Source organism: Strongylocentrotus purpuratus, unplaced genomic scaffold, assembly GCF_000002235.5.
Source record: "Strongylocentrotus purpuratus isolate Spur 01 unplaced genomic scaffold, Spur_5.0 spur5_scaffold_6, whole genome shotgun sequence".
Lineage (NCBI taxonomy): Eukaryota > Metazoa > Echinodermata > Echinoidea > Camarodonta > Strongylocentrotidae > Strongylocentrotus > Strongylocentrotus purpuratus.
In genome coordinates this window covers 22,497,311-22,509,765 of record NW_022145612.1, presented here as the reverse complement: position 1 = coordinate 22,509,765, position 12,455 = coordinate 22,497,311, and the positions used below count along the sequence as shown (strand labels likewise).

The 12,455-nt window shown below is 36.5% G+C and overlaps 2 protein-coding genes across 2 annotated transcripts; one reads left to right on the top strand and one right to left on the bottom strand.

Moving 5' to 3' along the window:
- The first annotated feature begins 2,118 nt into the window (after positions 1–2,118).
- LOC115929852 (carbohydrate sulfotransferase 2-like) lies at positions 2,119–2,817 on the top strand. Its single transcript, XM_030999925.1, has one exon. It carries the CDS (start codon positions 2,119–2,121, stop codon positions 2,815–2,817), a length of 699 nt encoding a protein of 232 aa, XP_030855785.1.
- Positions 2,818–4,084: 1,267 nt separating this feature from the next.
- LOC105443849 lies at positions 4,085–8,326 on the bottom strand. The gene is made up of 2 exons (XM_030972513.1): positions 7,871–8,326; positions 4,085–6,551 (listed from the first exon to the last, which is right to left on the bottom strand). Exon 2 carries the CDS (start codon positions 6,464–6,466, stop codon positions 5,342–5,344), a length of 1,125 nt encoding a protein of 374 aa, XP_030828373.1. The 5' UTR covers positions 6,467–6,551; positions 7,871–8,326; the 3' UTR covers positions 4,085–5,341.
- Positions 8,327–12,455: the final 4,129 nt, after the last annotated feature.

Sequence of the window (12,455 nt, the reverse complement as noted above, 5' to 3'; positions counted from 1 at the left end):
CAGACAAGGATTAAGAGTCAAGAACAGTACACTGAATCGTCTGCTTTTTCTCATAATTTAATGAAACGTCAAAGCTTCCGCGCTTTGCGCGGGAGGGTGGGAGGAACTGAATTCAAAAAGGATAAACAGTCGAGAATGGTACAGCAAATCGTCTTCTTTTTTATAATAATTTAATGGAACGTCAAAGCTTTCGCGCTTTGCGCGGGAGGGGGGGGAACTTCATTCAGCCAAGGATTACCAGTCGAAAACGGTACAATTAATCGTCTTCTTTTCCTAATAATTTAAGGAAACGTCTAAGCTTCCGCGCTTCGCGCGGGAGGCCCACCACCCACACCCCCTAATGAACGCGCTTTTAAGTGATTCTCTTGCTCACTACCGCCCCTCCCTAAAATAAGATCCTAGCTCCGCGCCTGCATTGAAATATATAGCTATGATGCTGACTAAATTGAAGAAATAATTCGTATATTTATGTCGTCGAGAAAAATGATCATTTTGCGCATATGGAAGTACTATAGATAGTCCATAGGAAAAACAAGTTAGCCTTCGGCCTAGGGTTTATAAGGTTGAATTTGTAGATATTGGACATTTAATTTTGTCGGTAATTGGTGGCTAGTTTTGTCGGTAATCGTTGCCCTCTTCACCCCCCCCCCCCCCCCACTGAAAAAGGTCTAGCGACGCCCCTGCCCTCATGGGGCCCATATGCGTGGGTTCTGGGTCGGAAGGCCCATCTGGTATACGTCTGGTTTTTGTATGGGCCACGTGGGCTTTAACAACCCCTACAAAACCCAGATGGGCCCCAGATATTTTGCTATCTGGGAAGCTTTTAAATATAACAAATAAATAATTACGTGAAAATAATTATGATAAACAACTGAGTGCTAAAACTTCGAAAATATTAAAATGAAATGACATTGCGTCTGCATAAGCATTCGTTGCATGTGTATACATGCGTAATCAAAATTGGCACTGAGTACTGAGTTCTTCGTGAATCTAAAAAAAGCACTTATATTCACGAAAAAGGCCCGAGTTATATACAGCCAATAGGAAGGACGAATAACTAGGTCAAACAATGTACTCGTACTCTTCTCTTAGACATTTCCACTGGTTAATTTCCGCCACAAGAAACACTTCTAACCAATCAACAAAAAACACCTTGTCACTGTGGTTCGGCATCTTTTCCCATAGACATTAAGTGTAATATGGGGCTTTTTGATTTTTAGTACAGAAGATACGATACAAATTGTGTGGGCAATAGTTTACATGCTTATTCAATATATACTTTCTTTTTCCTCTGGCTCGATACGTCAATCAATGTAAACGATATGGGTATACTATAGAAGTAGAAATTCAAGGTTTTTGTAATTAATGTACATAGGTCTATGGAGAAGGTTTTGCTCGCACTCGCGGATAGACATACGCGCAAAATGCAACAAACTTTACGGTATGTTAATATTTCTTGAACGGGAAAATTAGTTAACATATAATGATCGGTGAGCCGATTATTTTTCATTATCATTTAACAGATGCGACCAAGCTCGGTATTGTACCAAATTGGGCATTTTTGTTGTGAAGCATTTCAAAATTGCTTTTCAGATCATGGAAATGTTTCACCGTCAACTTATCTTAGCGTTAGCTCGTAAAAGACGCGTTGGACGCTTCTCTTTGACAAGCTTCTCTTTGACAGTCCTGGCATTGTCTGCTTGTATTTTATTCGGGATACGATTACAATATTGGAAAAACTTATCCACCGTGAAAGAAAATCCAGTTTCTGAAGCAATCACGGGCACGAGTGATGTCAGGAAATCTGCAAACGTCGATGAGCCCCCTCCGTTTATTATTCTCATGGCCCAATGGCGTTTTGGATCTTCTGCACTTGGAGAGCTTTTTAACCAGAATCTAGAACTCTTCTACATCTTCGAATCACTCTGGCCAACTACGAAATTAATGAAATTAAAGAATGTAACACAGAACACTCCGGAAAGCAAAGAAATGGCCAGAGATATACTTCGGGGTTTCGCAAAGTGCGATTTCAAAACGGACTATGTTAAGATTTTAAATCATTGGGGTGGTTCACATAGCAAGAACAGAGGACTCTGTATGAACAGTACATCTTGCAGAATGCACTCAGCAAGCGCTCTCGGGGACTTTTGCAAAGAATTTAAAGGTAGACTAGCCACGAAGATCATCCACGCCGATCTAGACCTTCTGAAGCCGCTGGTGGTTGAGGACGGTATCAATCTCAAAATTATCCACCTTGTTCGTGATCCCCGTGGAGCTGCCTCGTCCAGAATAAACTACCTGAACGGCTATTATCCGCGAAATGCGGCTAAAGCACGGCCTTTCTTCCCGAACTTGGGCCGCCTTAAACCGCTTGGTCTTCTTGATGATATCCCAGAGTACATGCTCCCAATTGAAGAGATTAACGATAACAATCCTACAGTTCAAGGGTTGTGCCAGTGGATCAGGGAGAATACGAAGAGATCTTCCGACCCATTGCCTCCATGGTTACAAGGACGATACCATCTTGTTATTTACGAGGACTTCGCCAAAGCCCCTTTGACAGAGGCTAACAAAATTTACAACTTTATCGGGATGCCACTCAAACCAGAACTCAAGAAGTTTGTCCACGGCATGACTCATTCAAACTCCAGCGACACATCTTTATTTTCAACTTCAAAGGATGCGCACAAAACAGCCAATAAGTGGATGAAGTACTTGACAGTTATGGAAGAGAGACAAATCTTAAAGGAGTGCCTGGATGTCCTGCAACTCCTGGGATACGAACCGAATTACACCAAGATACTTCCAGAGAGTTGATGGTTAATTTCACCAGGAAACAGGGTAAAAGATATTGTCCAACAAAGAGCAAACGATCGAAGTTAGGAAAGGAGAATGTAAAATTAAAAATGGGACTTTAAGAACAGATATTGATATTATTTAAGATATTACTTGAGTCCATTTCCTCGCTAGTCTCGCTTTTTACAAATAGATTCTACGAAGCCAATTGCATCTTCACCACGAATTTAGCTTTAAAATTAGCTAGTAGGCAATGAGCAAAGCACCAAAGCTCTGCAGGAATGTAAGTAGGACTTTATACACATAATTATTTTGATATTACTGATATTACATGAGTATTTAAAATCCTTCTGCATCAATTTTATCTCTTCCAAAATGCATTCTATATAGCGCCTTTACCTTGCAGTGACGAAACGCTGCACAAAATATCTTCACATAATTCTACTGTATGTAGATATTTTTTGCCCTTGATCAGAACTAAAATTCATTGATATGCTTAAAGTAAGAAATATTCCAAATGAACTTATTTGGAACAATAGTAACATTACACTGTTAAAAATTTCACTGTAGAAATTACAGTAAATTACTGGCAACTTTGTTGCACAGTAAATTACTGTAACTTTGACATTACAGTAACTTCCTGTAAGTTTTTCAACAGTATTTTGCTGTAAGACATTAAAATACTGTAAGCTTACTGTAAAGAAATTTTCATGTATAAGGTTACAGTATTTATTGTAAGTTCTTCTTACAGTTAATTAATGTAATTTTATTCACAGTAATTTAAATGTATTTACAGTTATGTACTGTAAGTTTTTCTCTACAGTAAATTAATGTTATTTCTCTCATTTACATTAAGTTAATGTAATAAGTACAGCTTTTCTACTGTGACTTTAGCAGTATCATCCTGTTAATTTTGTATCTATTTCTCTCATTTACATTAAGTTAATGTTATAAGTACAGCTTTTCTACTGTGACTTTAGCAGTATCATCCTGTTAATTTTGTATCTATTTCTCTCATTTACATTAAGTTAATGTAATAAGTACAGTATTCTACTGTGACATTAGCAGTATCATCCTGTTATTTTGTTATCTATTTCTCTCATTTACATTAAGTTAATGTATTAAGTACAGTATTCTACTGTGACATTAGCAGTATCATCCTGTTATTTTTTTAAATCTATTTCTCTCATTTACATTAAGTTAATGTAATAAGTACAGTATTCTAACTTGACATTAGCAGCATCATCCTGTTAATTTGAGGAAAAAACAAGCTTTCTGAACACAAAAATCATTATTAAAGTCTTTATTGGGTAATCAACGCTCCATAAAACAAGTTTCTCAAATAGTGTAACATTATGAAAATGCTTGCAAAGAAACTATCAAGTAAAACATTAAAACAAGTAAAACCACTAAAAACTGCAAAAGTTCAAGTACTCAAGAATCTACAGACCCATAGTCATCCTTCCAGTATCTCAAAAATTCTTGAAAAAATTGTTTAGATTATACCAATTCTGAAATACACATAACTTGCTTAATCCCAACCAATATGGCTTTAAAAAAAATCATTCACCCGACCTAGCATTAATTTAATTATACGACAGAATAACACATGCAATTGTGCAGACATAGCGGCTTTAAGGCATTGATATGCTAAATCACAACGTATGGCTTAGGGGCACTGCACTTTCTTGGGTCAAAAATTATTTGTCGAACAGACAACAATATGTTCACTTTAAAATTCTGAATTGTAAAAAACTATTGTAAAGAATTATCTTCAATTGTAAACAAGACATATTTTATACACTTTTATCTTCCTTTAAAGCCACTATTAAACGACAACTACTATCAGAATACAATCAATGAAAAGTCTCCATATACCTGGCAGAATCAAGGAAAACTCTCTATACCTGGTAGAATCTCTCCAAAAGACATTACTCACTTTATTTTTGTTTAATTTATCTTTTGAACTAATACCCCATTTAATTTGAGTTGCTCTGTTATATTAAACTTGTAATCTTTAATACGTGTTTCATATTCTTCTGTATTTTTGTCTCATTTACATGCCAATTCTGCACAGAAACTTGTTTCAACTTCATGAGCTGTCATTCAATTGATTGATTGATTGATTTATTGACGGTAAAAGCCCTATTCAGCTACTCGGCTGGTTTACAAAGGGGCTGTGCAAAATAACAAAAACCGTAAAACATACTTGACAATAAGAAAATATACATGATATACAGAAATTAATGAAATAGAATTACCAATGTGCACAATGAACAAAGAAAATAGAAAATATGATCAATTTGTGTACATGTAAAATGAAAACATAAAATTATGAAATTCGTTTAGCTACAATATTGCTACGTATTAAATATGATAAAAAAACATATTACCATATAACGTAACATATATCGTAATAAAATATAAGTTACTTAAAAAAAATATATTATTATATAACTTGAAATATGTCGAAATAAAATATAGGTTACTTAAATATAGGCCTAATATTTGGCAAATTCATTTATTTCATGACTTATTAAATTTATTAAAATAAAGGTGTATTGCATGTACAGACTACTTCGAAAGAATCTTGGTACAATATGAGTGTTACTGCTGAGTTTTTATGCAAAGGCTCATCTTTTGGGAATGCTCTGCCATCATAAACATCACGTAGAATGGTCCTTTGTAAAGCAGGTTGAGCTTTATGAGTCTCTTTGTAATCTTTGATAAATGAGTTCTGCTTGAATAATGCTCTTAGTGTGTCTTGAATTTTAATGTATTGGCAAAATCGCTGTTTGCCAAACTGATCTTCTCCTAAATATATCTCAGTTGGGGAAACATAATCAAAAACTGCTTTAAAATGTGATTTTCTTGTAGACTCTGATCGAAATTCTTTACAATTTGAAGCACTGAACAAATCCTCAGATTTAAATAAAGTTAAAACGTTGGTAACCTCATCATCGGTAATTCCTATTCCTTCAAGTTTCTTTTTTAATTTTGGTATCAAATTTTGTTGGCTTAATGCATGAATATCCTGAACTGTGTCAATTATTTCCTGAATTGTAGAGTTGGGCAGTAGTAATTTTGCCTCCAACTTCAGATAAAACAAGGATAAGCTGTGTTTGAATGAGTCAGCGGATACATCTACTTCATCATCTGTCACACTTTCCTCGTCACTTGAGTGCAGTCTTCCAGGAAACTCCTGATTATTTTCTTGGGCGGATTCAGTTAACACAGTACCAGTTTCACTTGAAGTTGAGTCTAACTGAATCTGGTCTAACTTATTGTGAACTCTTGATATATGTGACGCAAAAGACGACCTCACTGAAAAACGTTTTTTGCAATTGGCAAAAGGACAGCGTATTTCAACTCCGTGTTTGATATGAACTCTAAGATGAGAAAGTATGTCATGGATTTCCTCACATTTTACAGCACAGAGTGGACAATTCCAGGTAGAAACGCAGAAAAACTGGGCATCTTTTTTTCTTGAAAATGGTTGATGATCCCTATGCACATGGGTTTTGAAGGATGAATAATTTCTGAATGTTCGATTGCAGCCAGGAACACCACACGGGAAATCGAAATTCACCACATTTCTATGGACTGAAAAGTGTTCAGAAAACCGCTTCAATGATCCAGAAGAATGATTACATAGCTTACAAACGTACATGGGTATATGATGTCCATGTAGAGCATCCGTCTGATTAGTGTTTCAGCATGCACACTGTGTGACTTCAGCAGTAATCCATGGCATACTGCAAGAAAGAAGAGCGGAAAACAATACCTTTAATATGCATACGTACACATAACTTTTTATGTACAGCATTGACAGATTAAAAGTTATTTAAATGATAAATGAATAATAAAAAAAAAGATAAAGGACAAAAAATACAAAAGAAAATCGAAAGAAAAACATAAATTCATCAAATATAACCAGTTGTCACGAGCCTCCTGATGATGACTGTATGCGAAACCTTCAGCAAAAAAACATTTGATTTCACGGCTATGAATGTTACTACATAAGTGAAATTAACATTCATTTGCGGTAAATGAATCTACAATAGATTTCTGTAAAACAAATTTACAATCCTTAAAGACAAAAATTACTGTAATTTACTGTTAGTATTTGAAGAACCTACGGTAACAGCAATTTACTCTAAGAAATGCAGTGATTTACTGTAGGAAAGTTTACAGGCAGATACTTTGAGTAAAAATTGATGGTAACTTACTGTAGATATAACCTACAGTTACTGTAAATTAAAATTACAGTGAATTACAGTAGACAAGTACTCAAAATTAATATGAAATAAAATTACTGTAATTTACTGTAAACTAGCAGTAAGTTACTGTAAATTACAGTAATTTTACAGTAATTACTCAGTAATTTTACAGTAACTTACTGCCAGTTACGGAATGGCCTATTTGGTTGCTATGACAACGCTGCGACCTTCAAAAAAGTAAATTACAGTAATTTTACAGTAAATTACAGTAATTTTAAAGTAACTTACTGTAAATTACTAAGTAACAGTAAAATACTAAGTAATTTTACAGTAACTTACTGTAATTTTATTTCATATTTTAACTTTTAAGTAAAATTACACTATGCAGCAGGATTGCCAGTACTTTGCTGTAATTTCTTCAGTAACGTGCTGTAGGCCTACTCTTGTAGACTACACTACATGAGCTTAGACTTGTGCGTATTCAACTGATCACGCAGTGTGCTCATGATGGACTGATGCTGTAGTCGATCGTAGTGTGTGCGGTGTCCTAAAGTTATAAGTCTTGATGGTCTTGACGTTAGACATTTCCAATTTAACGTGAGCATGCATATCCATGTGCAATGGCATCGCATTGACAGTGACACTGTACGCTGGTACTGCAGTACAGTGTCATGTGCTGCACTAACACTACCGACTCTGTCCCACACACCACAGCACAGCACGTACAGTACACATATACCGTAGACGGAACAATTACAAACACAATCCCTATACTTTCCACAGTCTGACAATTCTTCACTTCAGCGGGATACAAATCAAATCATGACTCTGATAATTGGCAATCTGTAACTTACCTCGGATCCCCTTGGAATTGACTTATTGGTCATCAATATCCCAGCTCGAGGATCAGGACCAGGAACAGAACAGATTCAGATTCGTTGCTCAGGATCAGGCCGGCCAGCTCAGCTATATATCTCAGCTCAAATCTTTGCAGAAAATTAAAAATGGCGGCGCGGCGTGGCGGCCGGGCTAGCGCGGGAGCCAATCACGTGCAACGCATACGCGCATATGCAGCCGATCCGCCTAATGCGCATGTGCGCTGTATCCCACAATGCTTTTTGCACGCTCCTTTACACTAGCTTACTGTAGATATTTGTTCCCATGCTCTACGACACTGATGTTTACAGCAATATACTGTACAGCAACGTACTTATACAGTTAATTATCGTAAAATCGTTATTACAACATATTACTGTTGTAAATCACAGTATTTTACTGCATGAGTTACAGCAAATTTTTACAGTGTACCTTTAAGGAAAAAAAATTGTTTTATCGAGAATGGCAAGATGCCGGTTTATTGAAAATTCATAATTTGATTACACATGGTATATGGAATGACTCTACATTAATGAATACAAAAGTGAAAGCACAACAGCTTTTATTTGATTTTAAATATAACAAATTAAAGAAACCATTTCTGCAGTGTTGGTTAGACAGATTTAGCTATGTTAATGATTTTGAAGACGAACGTGATATTTCGAATCTTATAGAAATAGAAACAGGGGACAAAGTGAATGTTTTTGTAATGATGAAAGTGAAAGATTACTATAGTTTGTTAATACGCAAAAATTCAAGTGAATCAAATTTCATTTACTTTTAGAATTCCTTTTTAGTTTTGGATAATGACTTTGTTTGGAAGGATATGTTTTCATTTAAATTAAAGCAAATTCGTAATAATAAAGTTAAACAATGTAATTTCAAGATGATTCATAAGGTAATTGCCTCAAAAGAAAACTTATATAAATGGCAAATTGTGAAAAATGATTTATGCAACTCTTGTGGACAAGTTGACTCAATTTTTCACTTTATGTTATATTGCAAAATGTGACTTTGTTTTGGAAAATAATATGTAATTTGATATTTAACACATTCCAAAAAGAAATACAAATAGACCAAAAGATAATAGTTGTAGGTAAGGACATTGGAAAGGGGACACAATGAAGGGGATTTCAAACTCAAGGCAACTACATTTATGCTGCCAAATGTCATCCATGTTAAAAAGAGACATGATTACCATAAGTGTTGTGACATGACGTTTTTATCTTCTCCCCCTCCCCCGAAACAATAGATTTCTCATTATACCACCTGAACACATGCCACTAATTCAAAACGATTTAGGGCATTTTTTTCATCGAAGTTGCCCGAAACTTGCTTGCTACATTCGCTTGCATTTACAGTGTACCTTTCTCATTTAGTAACATTTTTAAAGGTCCTAATTTCTTTCATTATTTGATTGTTGCTTAAAAAGTTGTTTCGGTGAAATATGAAAGTCAGGCGCGGATCCAGGATTTTCTACAAGGGGGGGGGGGGGGGACGGAAAATTTAAAATCGGGCAGACAGTTATTTCAACTCAACTTACCAATACTGACAAGGTCATATTAAAAGCACCGTACCGGTACATACAAGCGGGCACATTTTTGGAAAGGGGCAAGCTCAAGTCACGTCTCTTGTCCGATATCAACATCCCCCGAGTTTAAGTAATCTTTAACATTTCCATCAGGGGGGAGGGGGGCTGAATCCACTTGCCAAAATATCAATTCTCTGGGTTCACAATTTCGCGAGCGAGCGAAGCAAGCGAGCGAAAAATTGAGCATAATTATGTATGTTGTGAAAGTGTTATTTATCACTAAAATGTACGAGATAAGACATAAAAAATGCATATTCGGTCAGCTCGTAATTTTTAAATTTGCGGGTAAAGAGAGGCTGTAAGTCTTAAGAAATGAAATTTGAATCCTTGTGGAGTAAATAAAGAAACAGCTCTAGCCATAACCATGATTACAATGACAATTTCCATTTTTGGGGAAATCGAGAACAATTAAACTCTTGTGGTGCTATACAGTGCGTCCCAGAAAAAACGAAACCGAGAATTATCGATGTTTTATCATAACTTAATCACAATTATAATTAACAAATGACACATTATCGTCCCTATTTTCACGAAGTGACGGATGAGCGCGCAATTAAAAGAAAGTTAGTTTTGAATAAATCGCTTTCAAACTTTCAAACTATAATCTCAACCTCTTTAATGTATCAAGGGCAAATAAATGTTATATCCTGGGATAGAACATATCTCAATGTTTAGTTCTATGTTTAATTATTTCCATAATTTTTTATATTTTTTGGGGAAATGAGCTTTAAACATAACCGTCATTTCGTGGAAACACGAAATTCAAGGACGCGCTGTAATTTTGTTTTCACGAAGTGACGGCTCATGGCCGCGCGCGTAAAACATACGGGATTTTTTTCCTCGTGGATGGAATTCTCGAAATGGACACTAAATACGGCAAAACGTTATGTTTAATTGATGTACAGATAAAATAACTCGAACTACGAGATAGAGTACATTTTCCTCTTTCTGTAGCTGCTTTTTTATTCCTCTGTTTGAACTTTTAACACAACCGTCATTTCGTGAAAACACAAATTATATAGAACGCTTTGAATTTGTTTTCACGAAGTGACGGCTCGTAGCCGCGCGCGTATAAAACATATGGGATTTTTATTGTGTGAAACAATTTCATGATACTCAACAATGGGAGTAATGTAGTACGTATCAGGACAATTACCCCCTGGGCAATCACCCCCCGGAAAATTACCCCCCGGAAAACTACTCCCCAAGGACAATTACCCCCTGGAAATTTACCCCCCAGAGAATTACCCCCCGAGGACAATATTACCCCCCAAGGACAATTACCCCCCGGAAAATTACCCCCCGGAGAATTACCCCCCGAGGACAATTACCCCCAAGGACAATTACCCCCGGAAAATTACCCCCCGGAGAATAACCCCCCCGAGGACAACTACCCCCGAGGACAATTACCCCCCGAGGACAATTACCTCCGAGGACAACTACCCTCGAGGACAATTACCACCCGAGGACAACTACCCCCCGAGGACAATTACCCCCCCCCCCTCGAAACACCATTACCGCGGCCCGAGGACAATCACACCCAGGGAATTTGTAACACTGTGACGTATAATGCGAGCTCCTCTTCAAATTGCTATTTAGAGAAAATGTCATGAACTTTCATTTTCTTAGTTATTTATGACGGAATAGATTTGTTTCGTACAGGGGTTGTGTATAAATTATATTTATATTCGTAGCTCACATTCAAAGCCCTCGTACCCATCTGCCAAATCTTTTTGCTTGACGTACATGTATCCTCCTAGGAGGAGATTTCACCCACCCCTCTCGCTCTGTAGCCATTCCACCTTTGTGAAGTTTGACTTAATATGCCACGTGTATTGAATCAAATTCAATTGCCAGAAGACGCATGTATCAAATCAAAGTACGGAATTTACATTTCTTAGAAATTTAACAATACATTGCGCGCAGATGAGTACGCGTTAATACAGCTAGTCTCCCCAAAAATGGCCCAACAAAGAAATTAGGATGTAAGATATTATACAAATATTGACTGCTCATGAGGATGATGGTGGGAACTATCACTCCCAAGGTGGTGTTTACACCGGCCCTTCTATCACCCCCGAGGCGAAGCCGAGGGGGTGATAGAAGGGCCGGTGTGAACACCACCGAGGGAGTGGTAGTTCCCACTATCATCCGATTACAGAGCAGTCCATATTTGTTTTATATACCTCATCCTTTTTATTGATTCATGATTAGGGTAGCTGTAGGTCTAGATCTAGCTCTAAAAACAGGAAACGAGATCAAGAGGAATTTACTAATAAGAAAAATCCAACATCAAGTCCAAGGCAAGAGTATTGATTTCCTACGCGCTGCGCGTAACCGCGCGATTGCGGTAGCCTAGCAACTCAAAAAATTTGTGTGCGCAACTAAGTCGCGGGAGGGGTTAGGGGTCCTATCCCAGGGTTTGATAGTAGCTATCAACCCCTCTGACGTAATGATACTTGATAGATCGAAATGCTCCTTGACATGTGATATAGTCTTGACCAATCAGTGAATGACAATCTATGTATGAGGTATATAACATTATTTATGCATCCTCTGTAATTTTTCTAATCAGCTGATCGTATATTTGTCTTTGTATGTATAATGGGCCCTCATCCATGATCTATTCCAAAATTAAGGTTCTCTTCATGTTTATAAATGTTATGTAATATATATATATATTTATGTTGTCATGGTGAAATAAAATATGTTTTCTTGTACTGTAATTTATTTTGAAATAAAAATTGCCTTCAAGTTAAATATATGGTATGTACGGTGCCATATTAAAAGAAAATAAGTATCCGCACTTGGGTACATTCATCTCAATGATTTTGTAATTCCAGAGCAGCGTTTTTTCAACTGGGGTGTCGCAAGAGAATGTTAGTTACATGACAATTTTTGTTGGCAAACGTTGATTTTGTGAAAAACAAATATCAGAAACGGGTAGAGTATATATTTTCATGAGAAAATAA

Coding starts and splice junctions, on each gene's coding strand:
- LOC115929852 (XM_030999925.1), top strand. CDS start 2,119: ATGCACTCAGCAAGCGCTCTCGGGGACTTTTGCAAAGAATTTAAAGGT.
- LOC105443849 (XM_030972513.1), bottom strand. CDS start 6,466: ATGTACGTTTGTAAGCTATGTAATCATTCTTCTGGATCATTGAAGCGG.